Below are 22,335 nucleotides of genomic sequence, written 5' to 3'. Positions count from 1 at the left end.
AAAAAAAAACCCAAAGCAAAACTTACTATATTTTCAAAGATAAAATAATAGTACTGTGGTATTCAGCATATGAAAAACTGCACTGATTGAGGCGGCCTAAAAATCATCTACATCTAGTTAATGTGCCATTGACCTGTTTACACACTGTTCTGAGTTACACTCAAGTATATGGAAGACCTGGGACTTGACTTCATTTCTGGGTTCTTTTTTCTTTGCTTTTTTTTTTTTTTTTTTTTGAGACAGAGTTTCTCTGTGTATCAGCCCTGGCTGTCTTGAAACTTCCTATGGAGACCAGGCTGGCCTTGAACTCACAGAGTTCTATCTCCCCAGTGCTGGGACTACAGGCGTCTGCCATCACCGCCTGGGTTCTAGTTCTTTCCATTATCCAGCTTGCCTAGCTGGCTTATCATGTTAAGTGCAATAGTCTGAAGAGAGGTAATTTAGCAATTTTCAAACTTAATCTGTGCAATTGTTTTAGATAGCACAGTCTTTATTTCTCCAATGCCATTTTCTCAGTACACAGCCTGGGTCATATAAACAGGGGGTTAGGTGGAAAGAGTTTATGAGTGTAAAATTAGTAACCCTTTAATGATGGGTCATTAAAATGCCTTTTCCTTGAGATCTTTAACTAAACAAACGTTAAGGGCTTTAAGAAACTATAAAGACTTTGAACCTGTGTTACTCATCATCCCATCACTATAACAAATACCAAATGGGTCAAGGGTGTAGCTCAGTGGTAGGTGTTTGGCACTTGAGGGGCATTGATGTCCATCTCCTGCACCAAAAACCAAGCCAAAACAAAACCAACCAACCAACCAACCAACCAACCAACCAACCAACCAACCAAAAAACAACCAAACAACAAAAAAACCCATAACAAAACAAAACAAAAAAACCCAAAACACCATGCAAATAACAAACAGACCAAGGAAAAGCAAAGCCCCCAAACCACGAAATGATAAACAGTTCTACTACAGAATTTATGAAGACAAAAGGCTCACAATTGTTTATCTCACTGCCTGCTCTGGCCTTGAGTTAAGAAGCATTGTGTTAAGTTAAAACCACTAGCCTTTGATAGGAAGAAGAGACCTGAATTCCGCATTTTTCTTCAAGATTTTACCTCCAAGACCTAAAGCATGTTTGTTAGGTCTCACTTCTCTAAGGTTCCAGTCCTCTCTGTAATATGACACCAGGGACCAAGGCTGGCTTTAAAACAGCACCTTCACCATTCAGACTATAGCAGAACCCAGGCCTTAGTAATCCAAATATCTGTCAAAACTTTTTTTTTTTTTTAAGATTTGTTCTTTATTTTATTTTCTGTGTTTTGGTGTTTTTGTCTGCATGCATGTCTGTGTGAGGGTGCCAGATCCCTTGGGTTTGGAGTTACAATCATGGCCTGCCATTCAGGTACTGGAAATTGAACCCAGGTCCTCTGGAAGAGTAGCCAGTGCTCTTAACCATTAAGCCATCTCTCTAGCCCCCTGACAAAACTTTCTGAAATAGAGTAGTTGAGTGACTAACACCTGCTGGCAATAGACTAGTTTATTGAAAATACACTTAGGAAACAAAATGCAGGAAGAGACTGGTAGCTGTCAGTTCTTCAGCTAGAAAAATTTGATAAGCAGGAAGGAACAGCCAGCTATGTTGGAGGAGAGTCTGATCCTGCAGTAAATAGAACTGTGTTGTTTACAGGGATGAGGCTGAAATATTCTTTTTCCTTTTTTTTTTATTTTTAAAAAAGTTATGTATATGGTTGCTTTGCTTCCATGTATGTCTGTGTACTACATGCATTCAGTACCTACAGAGGCCAGATGAGGGAGTCAAACTCCCCAGGACTGGAGTTACAGATGGTTGTAAGCCATCATATGGGGCCTGGGACTTGAACCCTGGTTCTCTGGAAGAGCAGTTGGCGCTCTTAACCAATGAGCCATCTCATCTCTCCAGTCCCGGAAGCATTCTTGAGGGATGGGAAGGTTTGATTTTTAATTGCTCTTTCCAGGATCAAGAGCTTTTGTTTATTTTACATGGCATCTGGTAAGGGAGAAATGAAAAGAATACAGCCCAAACGGATGTGCCTTTGGCAGTCCCACTGTCTACAAGCCGCTGGATCTTCTGGGGGTGATTTTGCCAGCTCTCTATTAAAAGCTATCCCCCCGCCTCCGCCCTCAGGAATCTAGTCCAGATGGAAATAGCTTTTTACCAATGAACCAGCATCGTTATAGAGTTTGGACAAGTAAGCAAGCTCCTTCACAGTATTGCTGCCAGCAAAACAAGTATTAAATAGTGGGCTTCGGTCTACTTCTTTACCCACTTAGCACTCCTTCATGGAGCCGTAACCATGTCTAAGTTACTGTGAGTTAATGTTGGTAGCACATGCGATGGCGGGAATGCCAAGAGCCTTGCTCTCAAGGAGCTTGTGCAGCCTGTTAGGAAAAGGCATGCCTTGGTGTGTGTGTATGTGTGTGTGTGTACATGTGTGTGTGTACATGAGTATGTGTGTACATGCGTGTGTATGTGTTCATGTGATCATGTGCATGCATGTGCACGTAGAGGGCAAAGGACACCTCAGGTGTCACTCCTCATGGACTATCCACTTCAATTCTTCTTCTTCTTCTTCTTCTTCTTCTTCTTCTTCTTCTTCTTCTTCTTATTATTATTATTATTATTATTATTATTATTATTATTATATCAGCTCTTACAAGCCTAGAAATCGCCAAGTAGGCTAGGCTGGCTGGTTGGTTGGCTGTTGTACCCCAGGATCCACTTGGGATTGCAAGTGTTTGCCACCACACCTGCTTTATCATTGTTATTATTACTATTGAAAACAATCAAAACCAAACCAACCAACCCCAAACAGTACAAAACCTAAAACCAAAACCCCACCTGGATTCTGGAGCTCAAACTCAGCTCCTCACATCTACTGAGCCATAGCCCAGGTCCTTGCCTCTACTTCTCCTTGTGCTTTTGTTGCTCCTGTGAAATTATCTTTTTTTTTTTTTTTTGGTTGAACAGAGGAAGAGAGGGAGGAAGAGGAAGCAAGAGAAAGGAAGCAGCTAAGAAGAGGCAAGGGGCAGGTGCAGTTGTGCTCTGATTGGCTTCTGCTTTCCACCCTGTAGATCCCTGTATACAGCTCTTGTTGGAGGGGATGCCCTATGCTGTGGACTGTGGGGATCTCTCCATCTTTGAGAGAGGTTCCTTAATTCCCTTTCGTAGACATTGAGATCACAGGTTCTTTTCTGGGTTTGTAACAGCAAGCGTAGTCATGTAGGTATAATGACATTCTGAGGTTAGTCCCATGAGATTATAATGGAGCTGCAAAATTCCTATGGCCCAGTGACCTCGCAGCCAGTCATAGCATCACAGTGTGACCCATTACTCATGCATTGTGGTAATGGTGGTGAAACAGATCCACAGTGCTGTCCCTTGTCTAGAAGTACTACAGATACCATTACTTAAGTAAATAATTCTCGAAGATAAACGGTTCTTACTGGCTTATCTAATGACTGTGTTGAATTTTTTATTCTAGAATATGCTCCTTCTACTTAGGAAACAAAGTTGACTGTATGTCAGTTTGCTATATTATGTTGGCAGCACCCTTTGTATCTTGTGTTTACTGTTCCTCTTGATTACATCATTTTGTCTTGTGCTAGATTTAATTTCATATTTTGTTCATTTTGGTCCTAGGAGCAATAGGCTGTTCCCCCAAGTGTGTGTGTGTGTGTTATCCCACAAGCTGGGTGTGTAGTAAGCTACACCAGCTAGGCCTGTGTAAGGACACTTAGCATGATGATCATACAACCACTCCAGTGTCCCCCTTTCTGCTCTTCTCAGCCTCAAGAACCTTGAGCAACCTGCCACTGAAAGCTGGGCAACAGCATCGAGATGCCAGGGATAGATGGGTTGTCTTCTGACCTCCTTGGGTCACCAGAGAGTTTGAAGGCAGAGCCTCTGGCCAGTCAGAACCAAAAGGGAGACGATGCGGGGAAGATTCTTTTTTTTCTGAAAGCAGATTCACACCTCCCCCCTCTCAAATTGGAACAGTCCTGGGAAAATGGGACAGGTGTCCCTAATCAAGAGACATGCTGTTTACTCAGCCCAGCAGAGCGGGCCTAAGGGAGGGGAAGTCTGGCTACAAAGAAAACTTAAATTTTCCGATCTGGTAGTCCCTGCCAGCTGCAGACCACAGGACCAAGGAACCCCTGCCTGCTCTCTCTCTAACAGGTGGATACCTGGAGCTGGTGGGCAAGTCAAAGTTCTTTCTGGAGATCAGAGGCCTGAGGAAATTCTTTGTTTCTCTGCCTCTACTACCTACTAAGAAAGCCATCTGTGGGGTATGCTGGTATGTGGGGAAGACGGTAAGGAAAGGCACCGGACGCTGCCTTTCCACAGGATCACTAGGTTTTGGCTACAGAAGCAGAGCATCAGGAGCAAAGCAAGAAAGAGCGAATCAGAAGGGTTCAAACACTAGCCAGTCCAATCACTCCAATCCTAGGCCAGGACAGCCACGGTCTCCCGCATCCACTTGGCCGCCAAATATCGACAAGAGTTTTGTTTCTTAAGGGACCACCACTAGGCTGTGATTGGCCTACCCTGGGAGTGCCTATCCGGTACACTCTGAGGCTCTCTTTAGCGGTTCCGAAATTGAGACCGATTTTGGTGCAATGCGAATTAGCTCCAGCAGCGGAGTCGTGAGGAGACTGCCTAGCTCTGGGAGCTCCGGCTTGGGCAAAGCTGGGACCCGGAGTCAACGCCCGCCCACGGCTGGCTCCATCCACGCCACCGCCCATTGCCTTGACAACCAGCCCCCACCCGCCCTCCTGCACAGCCGGCTTGGGCCAGCTCCTGGGCGTGCGAAGGCGCCCCGCTCTGGGCGCCCCGAATCTGTAAACCACGCATCCCCACCTAACCGGGAGCTTCCAAGCGCCACGCGGAGGCGCCCCCTCCTGCCTGAAGAGGGAAAACCCGGGCGCCCCCAGCCTTGACTTCATAATAAAGCTCCCCGAAGGCTAGGGCTCCCCCGCGCGTTCCAGCGCCTAGCACCTGCCGGGTTCCCCTACCCGTTCTCGTTCTCGCTGGGGGATTCGGAGTGCGCGGACGGCCCAGGAGCGTGCGTGGCCCCGTGGTCAAGTGCAGCACCTTGGCGCCCAGGGCACGGCGCTCCTGGGGAGGGGAGAGGGACATCCCCGAAGGCCGCCTCGCGGGAGGCGTGGGGGGGGGAGGCTGCCGGGTGCACTGGGAGGGCGGGGAGCCCGCGGGAGGAGGCGGGCTGGGGGAGTGGGGCGGGCGGCAGGGAGGGAGCAGAAGCCAGGCAAGAAAGTAGCAGAAAGTGAGGCTGGCAGGCGGCGGCAGAGGCAGGAAGTCTGTGCCGAAGAGCAGCAGAAATTAGAGCCAGGGAGGGACCGCGGCAGCAGCAGCCAAGGCGAAAGAGGAAACTGCCGAAGAGGAAGCTCTGCGGCAGCCCGAGCCTCCGTGCGCTCCGCATCCTCCGGCTCTGCATCCCCGCGCCCGGCATCCCCCTGTGCCCGCGCGGGGCCCCCGGCGCCCCCTCCCCAGCGTACCCCCGGCTGCCCCACAGCGCTAGTCTGCCATGGCCCGGGAGAACGGCGAGAGCAGTTCCTCCTGGAAAAAGCAAGCGGAAGACATAAAGAAGATCTTCGAGTTCAAGGAGACCCTCGGAACGTAAGTGGGTGCTGGGGACCAGAGGGTGGAAGTGGCATCGGTGGCGGCAGCTTTACATCGGTGGCTGCTGCTGCCGCCGCCTCCACCACCACCCCCGCGGCAGAAATTGACTGGTCGCTGTATCCTCATTGTTCCATGGTCCGTTCTTGCGGGGGACCCTCCGTGAGTCCACCGCGTGGGTCTGCGCCCACGGGTGACACCTCTTCTGGGCGGGGGAGGGGAGCTCTGTGCGCGCAGAGAACAGCCCACGCGGGCAAGCGACTTTCCATTTCCCTTGCCACCACCGCCCTCCACCGATTTTCTCCCCACGCGTGACTGTGGGCTGAGTATGGTAAATCTCGTTGATCGCTGGCTGTGTGCGCTTACTCACCGTATGTATGGGCGCACTGGGTGGATAAAAGTGATCACGAGGAAATGAAGCTTTTGGTCCTGCCCTTACATCATATAATCCTATGGAATTGACATATGCACGTACTAGGTTTAGGCTAGATTTTGAATGGCCTCAGGATGATGGGAGGGAAGAATTTCGCAGTATTCAGAGTGACATGTGGGCAGAGTCTTATCAGAGTGTGTATTTCACATAGGGTCAGCGGCCGCGCTGGGATGCATGTCCGGGTAGGAGGAGGGTTAGTGAGTCTTTTAGAGGCGGTTCTCTCCGCGGCTTTACGTAGTCTCATGCTTGATGGTTACATTTCAAGAAAGCAGAAATAATCAAAAGTGTGTGTCATCAGTGCTCTGAACATGTGCCTCTCGGCACAGCTGCGGTTCCCTTCCTGCGCATGGGTTGGTTTTGTTTTGTTTTGAAGCGCCTCGGATAGGTAAAAGGGCCGTGAAAGAAAGACTTCAGCACTGACGGAAGAGTGTGAAGTTCAAGTTACCCCCCCCCCCCACTTGGTCAGTTTCTGTTTTTGATCAGTATCTATCCTACAGATACAGTCACACACGTGCTGCACAAAATGAGCGTTTTGCTGGGGTTTACAGGAGGTGTTGATGATACGGAGAAAAAGGGGGGGGGGTGTTTCCCGGTCATGTCTGTGCGACTGGGTGCTTTTCTTTCCTTCCCTTCTGTCGTTTCAACCTTCTTATTTCTGCACTGGCTTTGCTTTTCCAGGACCCCATTTTCAAATCTGCTCTAAGCCTAGAGCTCCACAGCTAAATACTGCTCATGATTTCTCTTCGGCCACCCCCGCCCCCATCCCCACATGCAGTGGGTCCCCCAGAGAGAAGTTGTAGGGTGACATTCTCAACTGTGCTCCCAGATGCCTGGGACTGGCCTGTGCAGTGTGCTTAGCTCTAGAACAGGGTCACTCTGCTGCTGCTGAGATGCTGCGCCAGGGCAGGCATCTCCGTGCACTTTCTTTGTGTCTTTGTGGAGATAGAATAAGGGGCTGTTAGCTTTTCATTCAGTACAGAGGGTTAGCCTCTTAACTCTGCCAGTTAAGATGCTACTTCTGGCCCAAACTTTTCAGATTTGTCATTGAGGTTTGAGACTGTGGCTTGGAGATGCCCAAGTTAACAGGAAAACAGAAATGTACCTTTTGCTTGTCCACCAGGGACCCGGCATATGGTTGCGGATGGGGGATTGGAGATCGAGGAATACCCTCCTGTGTGAGCATATCCCCTTACATGTCTTTTACCTGCCTACGGGAGCCGGTTTCCTGCAGCCTCCAGGCAGGTGGATCCAGTCTCCATTCACTGACTGTTCTCACTGGCAAAGCGGGAGCCCCATGCCTGCATCTCTGCAGTGGCCAGGCTGCTGAGAGGGAGCGGGCTTTGAGCAGATTGTACTGTGTGGCATGCTGTTTGGGTTCACCAGAGTGGCTTCCATTTCTGGGAAGGACAGAGTTTTGACTTCATGGTGACCTGAGCTCAGGCAGAACTGCTTCATAGACTTGAGCTGTGCTCCAGTAAGCTGGCTCTTTCCGATGGTCCCTTCTGTTTGAAAATAATTCCTTGCAGAGAAACTCTCTGGTAATGCTGACAGGGTACCTAGGTTGATACTAGAAATACAATGACCCAAATTTTTTAAAAAAATTGAATGACATAATAGTATCGACAATTATGGTGGCATTCTTAAAGGTATACTAAGCACTAGGTTTTTATTCTAAGTTTCTTGTGTGAATTAATCCATCTCAACTCACCCACTAAATTCATGACATAATTATTTAGTGTTCCCCATAGTTTTCAGATGAGAGAACCGAGGCATGAGAGACACTGTGAACTAACAAGCTAGCTGCTAAGTGATGGAGATAATATTCAGAGCGAGGCGGAAGAGGTGCATGTGTGTACATGTGTGTTCAAGTACATGCGTAGGCCAGAGGTCAACATTGGATGTCCTTCCTTTGCTCTCTGCCTTACCGTTTGAAGCAGGGTCTTACACTGAACCTGGGGCTTATCCAGTTGGTTAGAGTGGCCGTCAATGAGCTTCAGAGATCCAGCTGTACTGGGATTAGTTGAGGGAGGCCATGGCCAGCTTTTATGTGGGTGATGGGAATGCAAGTTCAGCTCCCCATGCTGTGTGGCAGGCTCTTTCCTTACTGGGACACCTTTCTATTTCCAGAACAACTCTCCATGGTCCTCAATGCCATTCAGCTACTTTATAGAAAATGCCAATTTAACCAGAGAGTAGGGAATGTGGTTGAGTGGTAGTGTGTTTATCTACCGTGTGTGAGGCCAGGTTACATCCCAGGACTACAAATAATTATGAAAAGGGTGTTAGTATATGGAAAGCCGATTTTAATAAGGATGCACATAAGAGACTATTATGAATAACCTCCTAATCTAAATATGCAAGGATTTCAAAGTTCTTGGATTATTACCATTGTACCATCTCCCTGAATTTGCTAGACGTTGTCTCAAGTTGAGGATGTCTGGCTCACCCTGGGCCAAGTCTAGTGAGCTTAGCCCGAGTCTTACAGTAAAATTTACTTTCTGTCCCTTCGGTGTGGATTTTAAATCTGGACTTTTCTCTTGTTTATGATAAAGTCTAGTAGGAGTCAGAGGCGTAGACAACAATAATTTAATAATTGGAGTCTACACTCAAAGCTCTGCATGGCTCCAGTCACACTATTCTGTACACCTTCACCAAGCATCTTCAAGATCCTAAGACGGGAAAGCCCTGCTAGAGACTGGTCACAATGTTTTTGAAATGAAACATTGTAAACAAACAAACAAGCAAGCAAAACAAACCCAGAGGAGAGTTCAGTAGCCAGCTTTGTAATCTTGTATTTGGTAGTCTAATCTGGTGTCTCCTCTCAGAGTCTAGAAGGTCTAATGTAGGAAGCAGAGGGTCAAGGCGTTATGTCAGTGTGCTTAGCACACCTTGCTGACTAGGGGGCCCAGTGAATGATGACTGGATTGGGAGGACTGAAGAGGAGGCCCAGGGAGAGGAGAGGGCAGTCTCCTGGTGTGGGTATGTCTAATGCACCTTCAGGTCAGGCCCCAGGAAACATTCAACCCTTATGCTTAGTCTCCTGCAAAGGGGGCTTCAGAACCTAACTGTATCTCTGAGTGAGGTGGGGAGACTTAATTACTGTTTATTAATCAACAACATGTTTTCAGATCCTTGGCACACAGTGAGAGCGAATAAATGTTGTGTAACAGCAAATTAGGAATGGTAAACATTTCTGTTGGCGCATTCGCTAGGCTGTTAGAGCCTTCTCTGCTGGAGGAGTGTGTGTGTGTGTGTGTGTGTGTGTGTGTGTGTATGTGTGTGCAGATGCATGAATACGTGTCCATCACATGTAGGTGTGTAGGCCAGAGAACAATCTTGGCTGTTTTTCCTCAGGCCACAACCACTTTTTTTTTTTTTTTGAGACAGGGTCTCTCACTGGCTTGGAACTCACTAAGTAGGCTAGGTTGGTTGGGCAGCAAGCCCTAGGAACCAGCCTGTGGCCTGCCTCTGCTTTTCCAGCTGGCTTTCAGGTGCACGCAGCCATGCCTAGCATTTTATTTTTATTATTTTTAAAATTTAAAAAATGTGGATTCTGGGGATTGAACTCTGGGACTCATGTTTGCAAAGCAAACAGTATATTGTCTGAGCTATCTCCCCAGCCACAGAGATATCCTTAAACACCTTCTGAAAAAACAAACTTGGTGTCCACCATTCAGAGAAGGATGTGGAAGGTTTTCAAACACCCTGACAACTTGATATTTTGTGGTTCACTTCTGTCTAGAAGGCATTTCTAATTGTTGATCCTCGCGGTTTGCCTTGTGCGACTAGGTGTACCTATTTGGAGGGACAGTGCTTGTGTGTGTGTGTTCATGCAGATGGGTGAGCACATGTGTTTGCATACATGTGGAGGCCAGAGGTTGGATATAGCTTTGGACCCTGGTTTTTGAGACCGGGTCTTTTCATTGGCCTGGAGTTCGTCTGTTCACTAGGTTAGCTGGCCAGGGAGCCCAGATAGCCGCTTGTCTTCGCTTCCCCAGTGCTGGGTTATGAGCACCACAATAGCCTGCTTTATACATGGATGCTGGGGAGTAAACTCAGGTCCTCCTGCCTGTACAGCCAGCGCTGTAACCAACAAAGAAGTCTCCCCAACCCCATGGAGGGACATTTTTATGACCATTCAAGCAGAGGATGAAACAGTCCAGGCCAGCTGCTTACTCTAAAGTAAGTGGGTCTTTTTTTATGACCTACGTGCCCGCTAGTGGCTGCTTTAGGAGGAGAATACATGGGTATTTCTGTGGGGCTGGAACTGTCTCTCCCACCTGGCTCACCCTTCTGCTGCTGAAATTGGTCAATAATTACACCTGTTGAGGACAAACGTGATCGATTTGTCTGCAACCTTAGATGGGCAGTAGATTTGCCTTTTCTTTTGGTGGGGGGTGTCCATGTGTATAAAGAATGCAAAACCACCCGGGGTAGTTTGCATCTTTGCACTTCTGGTTATGCTGAGGATCCGGAGATCAGTCAGATTTTTAGCCTCTGTAAAGAGCTTTGGAAAGATTAGGAAGAGGAGGAGGGACGTGAAGCCTGGTTGTCTCTCAGAGGCTAACCCAGCTGCAGTATTTGCTGTTAGTTTGGATCTCTCTATCCTCCTGTTTGGAGGCATGATAAGTTATTCAGTTTAAACATCTAAGATTATCCCTGGAATACCTGCTATGTTCTAGGCAAATTGAGAAGAGGTGGAGAAGCTAAGCCTGTGGTGGTTCCAGTCCAGATAGGGCTGGAAGGGAAGTGAGAGGGAGTAGGGGGTTAAAGAAGTGATGTATGGGCTGGAGGCGCTTTAGCTTTTGCTCCTGATTGGAGGGGCGTGAGCAGAGGAGTGATAGGTGGCTTTACTGAGTGTCCAGCTCAAGGGCAAACGCGGGGAGACCAGCTAGGAACCTTCTCCTGTGCCCTATGTGAGGGACACAGTGCTGCAGAATGGAGAAGCAGCCATGGGTTACACACTCCGTTGTCCTTCCGCATGAGTGTACCGGGATCTGGGACGTGAAACTGTGGGCTAGAGCTTTTCCCCAGAAGAGCTAATAAGGGCTGGGTCTCAGGTCGCCATCTCTGGTTTAAACTTGTCATCTGAGCGCACAGTAATTATACTTGGTTAATGTCAGATGGACGCCCATGCTCTCTCAGGGGAGGACCGTAGGGGTTAACTTGTTGAGCTTTCCTTTGGCTGGGTCTCCATAAATCCCTCTAATCTTTCCTTTCCCCAGATAAATCCCCTCAAATCCTCTCCAGTCTCTCTCCTCCCTCTCTCCTCCCTCTCCCCTCTTCAAAGGCTTAGGTGGCAGATCAGTAGGGAATTGCCATATTATTGGTCAACTTGCCCTAGGGAGTCAGGCTCCTGGTCCTCAGGCCCCAGTCCTTACATCTACAATTCCACAGGGATCAGCAGGGAACCCAAAGCCCATTGGATTCATATTCCTTTAATTAATGACGGAATTTCTAATAGGCGACAAACATAAGCCTGGTGTCATAGCTGGCTGGGTTTCTTCTCTAACTCAATATAGCCAATCCAGTGCTTATGTAGTTAAAGCTGGAGGACATGTGGACTCTGGGAGAGATGCCAGCTTTATTTTTTTCCCCTCAGTCCATGTTGGTTATGCCCTTTTGACTTTCTGTGGTGCTAGAGAGCACTTCTCTTGGCCAGCTTTTGATTAGATTCTATTTGACTTTTAAAAGAAGGTTTATTATACCATGTATACACGATGTATACAAAGTTCACCATTTAGCTCTCATCACACCAAGAATGACCTCCAAATGCATGCCGTAGGTCAAGCTCATTCTGTGGCAGGCCACACTGATTCCATGACCTCAGCTCTCAGTTCTATGCTATGATGCTGTGTGTTTCACTCGGACTGAAATAAATGAAGGCACTTCCCCCTGCCCCCCACTATGAGTGTGCCTGTCCACCTAGTCTAAGTGGCAGAGCTTCTCACTGTTAGAACTCACTAAGTAGGCTGGGCTGGCTGGCCAGTGATTCCAGGGACCTGCCTGAGTTCTGCTTCCCCAGCACTGGAATTACAAGTGCATGCTACCACCTCTGGTTTTTTAATGTGGGTTCTGGGAACCCAGCTCAGGTCTAACACATCACCAGCTGGGCTGTCTCTTCAGCCCGACAGATTCTGTTCTTGGTTGACACTGAATCCTGGGACAAGTGTTTAGTTTATTTGCTGAGTCTGGGTAGAGGAGGCAATAAACATGGAATAAAGAGTTCACATCAGCACAGCTGTTGGTAGTAGCTCTGTGCACTAGGTGTTGCCTTAATTTTCCTGGGTCAAGGTGGAGATAGAAGTTGCCACCTCCTGGATTGTATAGGGGTTCAATGACATCTAGACTGGCGCTGCTTTCAACAGCTGGGCGGGCTCCCTAAGGTCCACCCAGGTTAGGACCAGCGGAGAAGAACACGCTAGTGTCTGTTGGATATCAATTTTTGGATGCCCTTGTTGCAGATATGTAGATTGTAGAATGTGTATTTAACCTTTCAGAAAGTTAGTTTAAGCAATCACAGACAAGCTCTCATTCAGCCGGGCCAGAACACCCATTGTTCTTCAAGGTACATTGAGCAGCTGTGAACCTGGTTTAGAGGTTACCCGGGAGGGAGTGCAAGTTTTGGCAGGCTCCACTGCTTCCTAGCTGTGCGGTTTTTGGTCTTCTGAGCCCGATGGCTTCCTCCCTAAAACCAGGTACTAAGAGGATCTAACGTGAAGGTAGCCATGGAGAAGAAATGCAGAGTGCATGGGACCCACTAAGAACAGATCGTGAGTTCAGGTACTGTGAATGCTGGCTGTCTCATTAGTCCCTGCTCCACAGATGCTGTTTGCACAGATTTAGAGCCTGCACTGGGCTATTCACAGTTGTTGCCAGCAGGAGGTGATTAAACCAGATGATAGTGCTAGCATTAACCAAAAGACTCAGCCTGAAAGCATTCTCCGGGCCAGCTCGTGAACTGGAGTGACCTAGTTTGCTACATCCTTTCCTCTGGCTGGCTCACCAGATTTGCCTCTCTGCCTCTCTTCCTGTTTCCTGGGCTGAGTTTGAAAACCCAGTCTACATCAGCTAGCGGTAGACTCCTCTTCTCAAAGATGCCCAAGTGTCTTCGTGTTGCTGTGGTTCTTCTTCAGCGTCATTATGCTGTTGCTTTAGAGCAGTTGTTGGTTTCTGCCTTGTTTCTTACTGCAAGTGAGACGTATGTGCATGTCACACTGACGTAAACACTCTTTTTTAGGTTTTGCAGTGCTGCAAGTGGTACCCAAGGTCTTGTGCATGTTTGTCAACTCCTTTAGCACTGAGCTGTATCCCCAACTCTGAGAAAAGTATTTTAATTTGATGACTGAAATCACTTAGAATGTCATTTCGTCACAAAGTTGTATAGTTTACAATCTTTGGGGCTGGGGAGATTGCTCAGTTGGGAAAGTGTCTGGGTGTGAGTGCATGTGTACTTAATTCCTGTACTGGAGAGGCAGGGACAGGTGCATTCCTGGGGCATTCTGGTGTGCCACACTAGCTTACTCGATGATTTCCAGGCCAGTGAGAGGCCCTGTCCCCCAAACAAGGAGGGTAACACCTCAGGAATGACACCTGCGGGTGTCTTTGGGCCTCTACACATGTTCATACATGTTCACATCTACCCAATACACACGTGCACCTGCAAACACACAAACATTCATTGCATGCTTGCCCAGTATCTTAGTTCCTTCTCCTGCTGATGTGGAAATATATCCCGAAAAAAGCAGCTCAATGGAGAAAGGGTTCGCTTCACCCTTTAGTTCCACGGTGAAGTCTGTGATGGCAAGGGAGTCAAAAGCACCCTGGAAGCAGCTGGTCAGTCACATCCATGAGCAGGAAGCAGAGAACAACCATTTATGAAGTCTAGGGAATGGTGCCACTCACAGTAGGCAAGTCTTCCTACCCCAATTAGTGCAGTCAAGACAGTCCCCCAGAGGCAAGGTGATTTCAGATTCTGTCAAGTTGGCAGTTAACACTACCATTACACACAAGCACAGAGTCTCTGGCCTTGCACGTGATAGGCACGTGTTCTTCCACTGAGCTAGTCCCCGGGTTGTCGTATATTTTAAAATATCTACATACTGAATTTGTCTTAGTGTGTTTTGCAATGGCACGGTATACTTAACACATACCACGTAAGCACAGGAAACAATTTGTTATGAGCTGTCCTTGTTGGGGTTTGGAGACGGGAAGTGGGAGAAGATGCCAAAAGTCCCAAATTTCTCAAGTCGCAGGCTCCAATGCATTATGCCTATTATTGTTGCCCCTGTTTGTGGTCGGCGTCTTGTGTCATGACCTGCTGGGAACTCAACTGTTCACGCGCTACCTGGCTACCTGTCGAGAGGCTCTCTCTGTCTTTCATGAGCACACCTCAGACCGCTGGGATCAGTTTCGCAGTGAGTTGGATCTAGTATTATAGATGGAATCATATTAAATAAGAGTTCGGGCAGCCCCGAAAGAGGAAGTTACTGGTTAACGAGTCCCTTGTTATAGACCACATTAACAGGCACAAAACACCAAGGACCATGATTTTTGCTTGTGAATCTGTTTTAAGATTTCATTGTAAGCTTTCATGGTTGTTTTCTGAGGCATATTACCTCTAGGGAGTGAAAGCTTACGTGGTAATTCGGGTCCTGCCAGGCCTAGAGATAGCCCCAGAGACCATGAGATGAACACAAGGGACTTGGGGCTTAGTAAAGATGAAAAAGTGTAGGCTTTATGTGGCCCTTTTGGCCCCTTGTACAGCTAGGACATAATGACAAGACTTCACAGTTGTTTGCTAATCTTTTCGTCTCAGCCATTGTGGTTACACATGTAACTTCGGATTAAACCTTTGTAGCCATTTCTAACTGTATAGTCCACATTTAGAACATTTGTGTTGGGCAACCACCACCACCATCCATCTATACAAGCTCTTGCTCCTCCCAAACTGAAACTTTGTACTCATTAACCAATACCTTCCTCTTCCTCTTCCCCAGGCCCTGCCAATTATCATTCCACTTTCTCTCTCTCTGGTTTTTACTTCTTTAAAATGCATTGTTTAAGGGGTCTCATGGCCTCATGTTTGTTTAAGCCCATTTTATCTAGAATGTGTTCAGGTTTGCCTTTGGTGTAACAGGCATGGCGATTCTCAAACTTGTAAAGTGTTCTTATTTCACTGTATGAATATACTGCATTTTTGCATTTTTCTTCATCATTAGATCTGTACTGCTTCTGCTTCTTGGCAACTGTGAATAATGCTTCTGTCAACCTGGATATGCAAATCTCTCTTCAAGACTGTGTTTTCAATTCTTTTGGGCACATAGACAGAACTGCCAGTGCTGATCATATGATAGGTCCATGCATCACATTCACACATACACACACACATACACACACACACACACACACACACACACACACACACACACACACACACACCTCAGAGGGGAGGTTCTCATTTAGCTCAGGCTGGCCTTGATGTCTCTAGGTAGGCAAGAATAACCTTGAACTCTGGGCTCCCTTTCTTTCATCTCCCAAGTGCTGGTATTACAGGTGTGAGCCACTGTGCCTGGATTCCATGCTTCATTTTAGTTTTTTTTTTCCCCCAGTGCTGGGGATTGAACATAGGGTCTCATGAGAGATACTAGATAAGCACTATACTTAATTTTAATTAAACTATTTTTTAGTGTGTGTTGCAGGGATGGAACATACACATGTACACACATACTCACTCATACATGTGCCCAAAGAGGCTGCAGCGGAATGTTGGCTGTCTTCCTGTCACTCTCAGTTTTATTGCTGCGAGACAGGATTTCTTCCTGAACAGGAAATTCACTGTTGTTTTTGACTAGTCTGGCTAGTAAGCTCTCTGGATCTGCCGGTCTCTGTCCCCAAGTGCTGAGGTTATAAGCATGCCCAGTCAAGGCTGGCTTTTCATGCGAATGTGGGGATTCGAACTCAGGTCCTCAGTTTTGCAGAGTAAGCATTCTCACGCGCTGAGCCATCTTCCCACGCCCCGTGATTCTGATTCCAGGTACTGTCATGCAGTTCTCAGGGGTTCGCAGTGCACAAAGTAGTTTTTGTAGCCCTGATTCCTTCTAAGTCTTTAAATAACTTCATAGTCAATGAACTATAGTTTTTACAGATAAGAAAATCAAAGGTCAGAGGGGTTAAATGACTCGAGTCAGAATGCCTTTGAGTGGAGATGGGACTTCTGGCTCCTGATTCTGTTTTCCTCCCCCTCCCACGATGCTAGCGGAGCTCCTTGCTGGTGTTGGTAACACAGAGGTGGTGTTGACTATTAAGAAGGGGACCGAGTCAGTACCCTTTGCTGAATACTTACAGCAGGACAGCACAGTGTGTGGGAAGCTGCTGGTAGGGAGGGATCGCTGATGTCAGCCCTTGCCGAGACACTCCCAGCTGGGCCTATTTCATGCTACTCATGGCTTGGTAACCTACTTGCAAGACTCCTGAGCTGAGTTCTCCTTAAACAAATACCAGGGGGACGTGGAGGGCAGGAATGGACCTTTCTGTCTAGCTCTGTTAGTCAGGAGCTAGAATCTTGATCTCATCTGGTGAGGCTTGATTACCTTGATACACGCGAATTGTTTTATAAGTCCCTGATGAGCTAAGCCAGGTGTGAGGCCCATGTCACCCAGAAGGCGTTACTCTACTATAAAGATTATAGGTTGTGAATGAGCCTTTCCCAGGTATGTTATCAATATGCTTACCTTTGGAAAGGGAGTTATCAGATTTTGGGCAGGTCTTCCATGGAAATTGGTCATATAGTGACCTTGAATCTGTCCCCAGAGTTTCTTAGTATATCCATCTTGCCCTACCTAGGTGGTTATTATTATTATTAATTATTGTTTTCAGCCTCAGCTTTTAAGTGATTGACACATTGGTAGAAACCTTTAAAAAGAATTTATAAAACAAATATCTAGTGAGAGAATTTTAGAAACATGGAAAGGTAGTCCATTTTCTGTCGCTGTAATAGGAAATTATAGACTAGGTAGTTTATGAAGAAAAGGAGTTTATGTTGCTCACAATTCTGGAACTCCAAGAACATTCATGACTCATGTATGTACTTCGTATCTGGTGGGTTTTATCTGCAGGCAGGAGACCTTCCAGAAAGCCAACAAGTAGCACAGGTCATCATATATACAGAGGGGTTGTTTGTTTTAGAAAGCCACTACTGAAATTATGAAAGACCCACTCCCGTGATTTTCCTCAATCCTGATGGGATTCCCACAGGCCCCACCTCCCAATGCTGTTAGAGGATGGATTTGTGCAATTACTGCATGTGCATTCTGGGGACACGCCTACCAGCAGGTATAAAAAAGTGACTGCATGGTTGGATGAACTGTCGGTACTCAGTTCCTCCAGGGGATGGATGCCCCGGAAATGAATGGAGGTAGTTTCTTGGTTGTAGTAGGGCAGTGACTATTTACTGATTGGTAATATTACTGATACTTTGTTATTCTACCAGCAGCCGTGGTTGGGCCACTATGCACAGGGTTGCTATTGGCCCTGGATGCGGTAGTGGCAGTCTTGGTTGGATGCCATGGATGACTGGCTGTGTGAAGTGTATCAGTGTCTGGTGCTAGCTTGATGGTGGTGATGATAGCATTCCTTGACTTACTGTCATGGTCACCTCTTCTGCCCTCATCATCTAAACATGTCCCCAGACTCAGCAGTGTGACGGAACCTGGTGCCAAGATGAGATCCTGCTTGACTGGCTTGTGGAGAGCTAATAATACACCTGAGAAAAAGGAGATAAACAATAGTCATGTCCGAGTGTGACTGACTGACTGTCCCTGATAGGGCAAGATATGGGAACGTGGTTTCTCAGGCGCTTCATGACAGGTGACACAAAATAGATACCTCTTCGCACACAGCCTCTTCTGACAACGTGCGCATACCTCATACCCTTAAGCAAATTCCTTAGCTACATTCCCCCCCTCTGAGATAGGATTTTATGTAGTTCAGGGTAGTCCCATGTTTGCTAAGTAGTCACAGATAATTCTAAACTTCTGCTTTTCCTGTATCTGCCTTCTAAGTGCTGGGATCACAGGCATGGACCACAATTGATTTATGTGGCACTGAAGATCGAAGCCAAGGTCTTGTGCATGCTAGACAGGCGCTATATCCCCAGTCTCTATATTTTGGATGTTAGATGTCTACCAAGCATGTGTTAAAGGTTTGTTCCTATCTTGATCCTATTGGAAGGTGTTGGAACTTTCAAAAATTGGGTCCCAATGAGGTCTTTGGGAGTGGATGATGGACTCCAGGTTCTATATCTCTTTCTCTCTTGGGTCCTGGCCACCAGGTGAGCATCTGCTCTCCACGACCCCTACCCCCTGTTTGTTCCATGATGTGTTGTCTTACACCAGGTTCAAAAGCAATGATGTATCAACCCAGCACTGCCCACACTGTGAGCCCAAGAAGACCCCTTCTCTTGATCTCTGGTGTATGTTACAGTGACAGAAGGTGACTGACACATTCCCTTGAGAAGATTTTCAGAATCATCCCATCTTGCAATTAGATGATGGTAACCTTCTTATCACATGGAGAGCAAGTGATCCAGCAGGCCGTGAAACCAGGAGCTTTGAGATTAAGTGACCTGGTCCAAAGTCTCCTGTTGAAGCCTAACAATATCCAGGCCACTGGCTCTTGGGTTGAGATTTTTCCTGCCGTGTCACCCAGGTGTAATCTGTGAATACTGGGAAGCACCGGCTCCAACTCTGGTACCGTCATGGTTCCTAGAAGACATGCTGCTTTGTGGGCTTCCTGCCCTGGTCATTGTTTTCCCACGCCTGTGGCCTTGTGATTTGGTTTGCAGGTGTGAATTGTTCTGAGGCTGGGATGGGCTGCTGAGAAAAGCAGTAAATGCAGTAACTTTAGCTCCCTCAGCCTGGCTTCCTCCCACTGTGCTGCACTGAGGAGCACAGGCCATGTGTCCCCAAGCTGATGAGGCAGTCAGAGCCGTGGGCGGGGTGTATTGGGTCCCTATACTCCTGTGCTGAAGTGGGTAAACATGTCCCTGTACCCTCACTCAGGGATAGAACCTCGCTCAGACAGAATACCTGTGTGCACAGTAAATGCTTGAAGGCTTGTTGGGAAAATGAACAATGAGTGGAAGAGAAGCAGCATCGCCTTTGGTTCCATCAATGGCATTCCAGTTCCAGTGGTGCCACTTGGAGCTTCAAGGCCTCGACTGACTTATAGCAAGCAAACTGCTCTTTACATTAATTTTTACATTTTTTTGCCTTAAATTTTTTATTTCATTTATTTGTGTGTGTAGCACATAGATGTCACTGTGTGGAGGTCAGAGGACAACTTTCAGGAACTGCTTCCTTCCTTCCATGCTGTGGGTCACAGGGATCCAACTCATCCTCCTAGGCGTGGCGGCGGGCACCTTTACCCCTGAGCTACTTCACTTGCCCTCTTCTCCTCTTTTTTTTTTTGTCTCTTGTAGCTCGGGGTCACCTTATACTCAATTTGTGACTCAAGGTCACCTTGAACTCTCGATCCTCCTCCATCTCACTAATCTGGCTTTAGAGGCGTGTACCACCATGTCCAGTTGAAGAAAGCAGTTTATCTTTCCAGTTTCTGGTGAGGCTCTTATCATTAACGGTTTTTGAGGGCTGTAGGCATGCTCCATAGGATGGGTGCAAAATGAAGGGCACAGCGGGTTTTAAGCAGGGGTGGATGTCAGACTCCATTATGATTGCTTTCAGTGGAGAGACTTCCGGTGCCCTCAGAAATGCTGATAGAAATTCATTCCTGGGAGCCGCACTGTATTTTCAAGACTAAGAACGTAAGCATTGAAGATCTATTGGTTATTTTTGTTGTTGTTCTTGCCACAAAATACCCTACAGAAGCAACTTAGTGGAGGAAGGGTTGTTTTAGCTTATAGTCTATCATGATGGGGAAGCCACGGCGGTAGATACATAAGGCGGTCAGCAGTCAGGAAGCAGAGGTGGGGGTGGGGGGAGAGGGGTGCTGCCTCGTGCCTAGCTCTTGTTTTTCTTTTCCTGCAGTCCAGGTCTTCAGGCCATGGAGTGGTGCCACACACAGTAGGGGTGTGTCTTCCCAGGTCACTTAACCAGGCCTGAAAAAAAATCTCTCGCAGACATGCCTAGAGGTTGTCTCTAGTTGACTCTACATCCTATTGAGTTGACAATCAACATTAATCATCACAGTAGCCTTTTAGAGATCTCTATAAAAGATTTTGTTTTGTTGGAATGAGCTGAGAGAAAGATTAAGAAAGAGATACTGAGATATCATAAGGGGCTGGACTGGCATGAAGGGGTGATGGCCATGTGGATTATGACAAAGAGAAAGCTGGATAGTCATGATGGAAGCATTCAATTGCTCATTCACTTGCCAGTGTTGAATACCCCTGGGATGAGCAATGCTGGGAGAATCCTGCATGTTATCTCTTTAGCCTATGATGGCTATACTCTGTCATCATATTTCCCTATGAAGAAACTATAAATAATATGTTGGGTCCCCATTGAGATCATCAGTCTTATGATTGCCCTTGGTTGCTCAGATAGTTTAGGTGAAAGAAAGGCCACAATGGCTCTCTGGTCCCTTCACTTGAGTTCTGTGACTACATAGAATATCCCGTGGTCTATATCACCTATGTTCCTTCAATTTTAGACTCATACTGGCCAAGGTCAGTTGTCATGTATGTGTTGGTTCATATGTGTTGTACTCATGCTTGCATGTATGGAGAGACCAAAGATCAATCCTATTGTTGTTCCTTAGAAGCTGTCCACCTAGGTAATTTTTGTTGTTGTTTGCTTGTTTTGAGGCAGGGTCTCTTATTGGCTTAGAGTTGGCCAGATAGACTAGACTTGGCTAGCCAGTAAGTCTTAGGAATGCTCCTGTCTTCACCTCCCCAGTAGTGAGGTTACAATGTGTACCACCATGCCCAGCTTTTCTTTTCTTTCTTTCTTTTCCATGTGTTTTTTTTTGGGGGGGAGGGGGATTGAACTTAGACCCTCTTGCTTGCAAGGCAATCATCGACTGAGCTATCTTCTCAGCTCAGCAAATCTGACATTTATCCTTTCCTACTTTTCCCCTCTCTCCCTCCCTTCCTCCGTCCCTCCGTCCCTTCATCCCTCCGTCCCTCCGTCCCTCCCTCCCTTTCTGTAAACGAACCCAGGGCCTTGTGCGTACCTACCAGCTGCTCCAACATGAGTTCCGCGTCCCCAGCCGTTGTTTTGTTCTTTTGCACAGCTGTCTTCTGATGCCACCCAAAGCCCTTGGCACTCAGAGACATGTTCTTATACTCAACCTCTGTATTTTCCCTGAATGCCTAGCACACTGAGTAATGCAGAGTTTGGGTCACTTTTAAAAAAGAAGTCCTAAGCAGTGCAAGTACCTTTGTGGTCACCGAGGGCGTCTGCTTTCCTGAATGTTTGTGTTACTGGAAAGCCCTTGAGAATGCTCGTTCATATTTTCTCCCTCCGATTTCTTCTTTAAACCATTGCTCTTTTCCATGTGTGGGTTACTCATCGTTCGGATGAGCCAGCATGAATTCTTAGTCCATGGGCTTCTCTGCACTTCCTCGCTAGTCTGTTTTCAGGCTCTTCAACTGAATGTGGAAGATGAATTGTAGGAGAAATAGCTTTAGGACTTTGAAACAGCTCTTAGTTTCATAGTGTGGAAAGAAAATATGAATGATGAATGATTATGAATGGTCCACCCTTCTATTAGTTGGGTAACCAAGGCTGGCTGTGTCTGTAGGTTTCCCATTGATTTTTCTGTTGCTTTTTCTGCTTAGCATTCTCTCATTCTTTCCAGTGTGGCTTCTTGCAGTCTTGAGATTATCCCCAGAAACAGTGTGTATCTGATCTTTTCTTTTTTTGCACATATATATGCAGGTGTATGTGCAGATGTGCATATGTATATGTATACGTGTAATATGGAGGCCAAAGGTCAACCTTAGGTGTGGTTCTTCAGGAAGTGTCAACCTTGTTTGTTGAGACAGTGTCTCTCATTGTTCTCCCGGGCTCTGAGATTAGGCTAGGCTGGTTGGCTAAAGAACTCCAGAATCCACCTGTGCCTGCCTCTCCAGAGCTAGGAGTACACGTGTGTGCACCACACCCATCTTTTAGATGTGAGTTCTGGGAATCAAACCCACTCCTCTTTCTTGTGTGGCAAATGCTTTGATGGTTGAACTATCTTCATAACCCTGGCTTTTTCGT

At 46.9% G+C, this 22,335-nt stretch overlaps 1 protein-coding gene across 3 annotated transcripts in view; it reads left to right on the top strand.

Annotated features, from left to right (window-relative positions):
• The first annotated feature begins 5,293 nt into the window (after positions 1-5,293).
• Camk1d (calcium/calmodulin dependent protein kinase ID) overlaps positions 5,294-22,335 on the top strand; it is a 413,808-nt gene continuing 396,766 nt past the window's right edge. For all 3 annotated transcript variants that reach the window (XM_013349047.2, XM_005354858.3, XM_005354859.3), the window contains exon 1: positions 5,294-5,679. In XM_013349047.2, the coding sequence (XP_013204501.1) occupies positions 5,588-5,679 (92 nt within the window). In that variant the 5' untranslated portion in view covers positions 5,294-5,587. The remainder of the gene's footprint in view (positions 5,680-22,335) is intronic.

The sequence above is a fragment of the Microtus ochrogaster genome, chromosome 16 (assembly GCF_000317375.1).
Source record: "Microtus ochrogaster isolate Prairie Vole_2 chromosome 16, MicOch1.0, whole genome shotgun sequence".
Classification (NCBI taxonomy): Eukaryota; Metazoa; Chordata; class Mammalia; order Rodentia; family Cricetidae; genus Microtus; species Microtus ochrogaster.
Note: the sequence above shows the minus strand (reverse complement) of the source record. Positions and strands in the feature narration are given on the sequence as shown.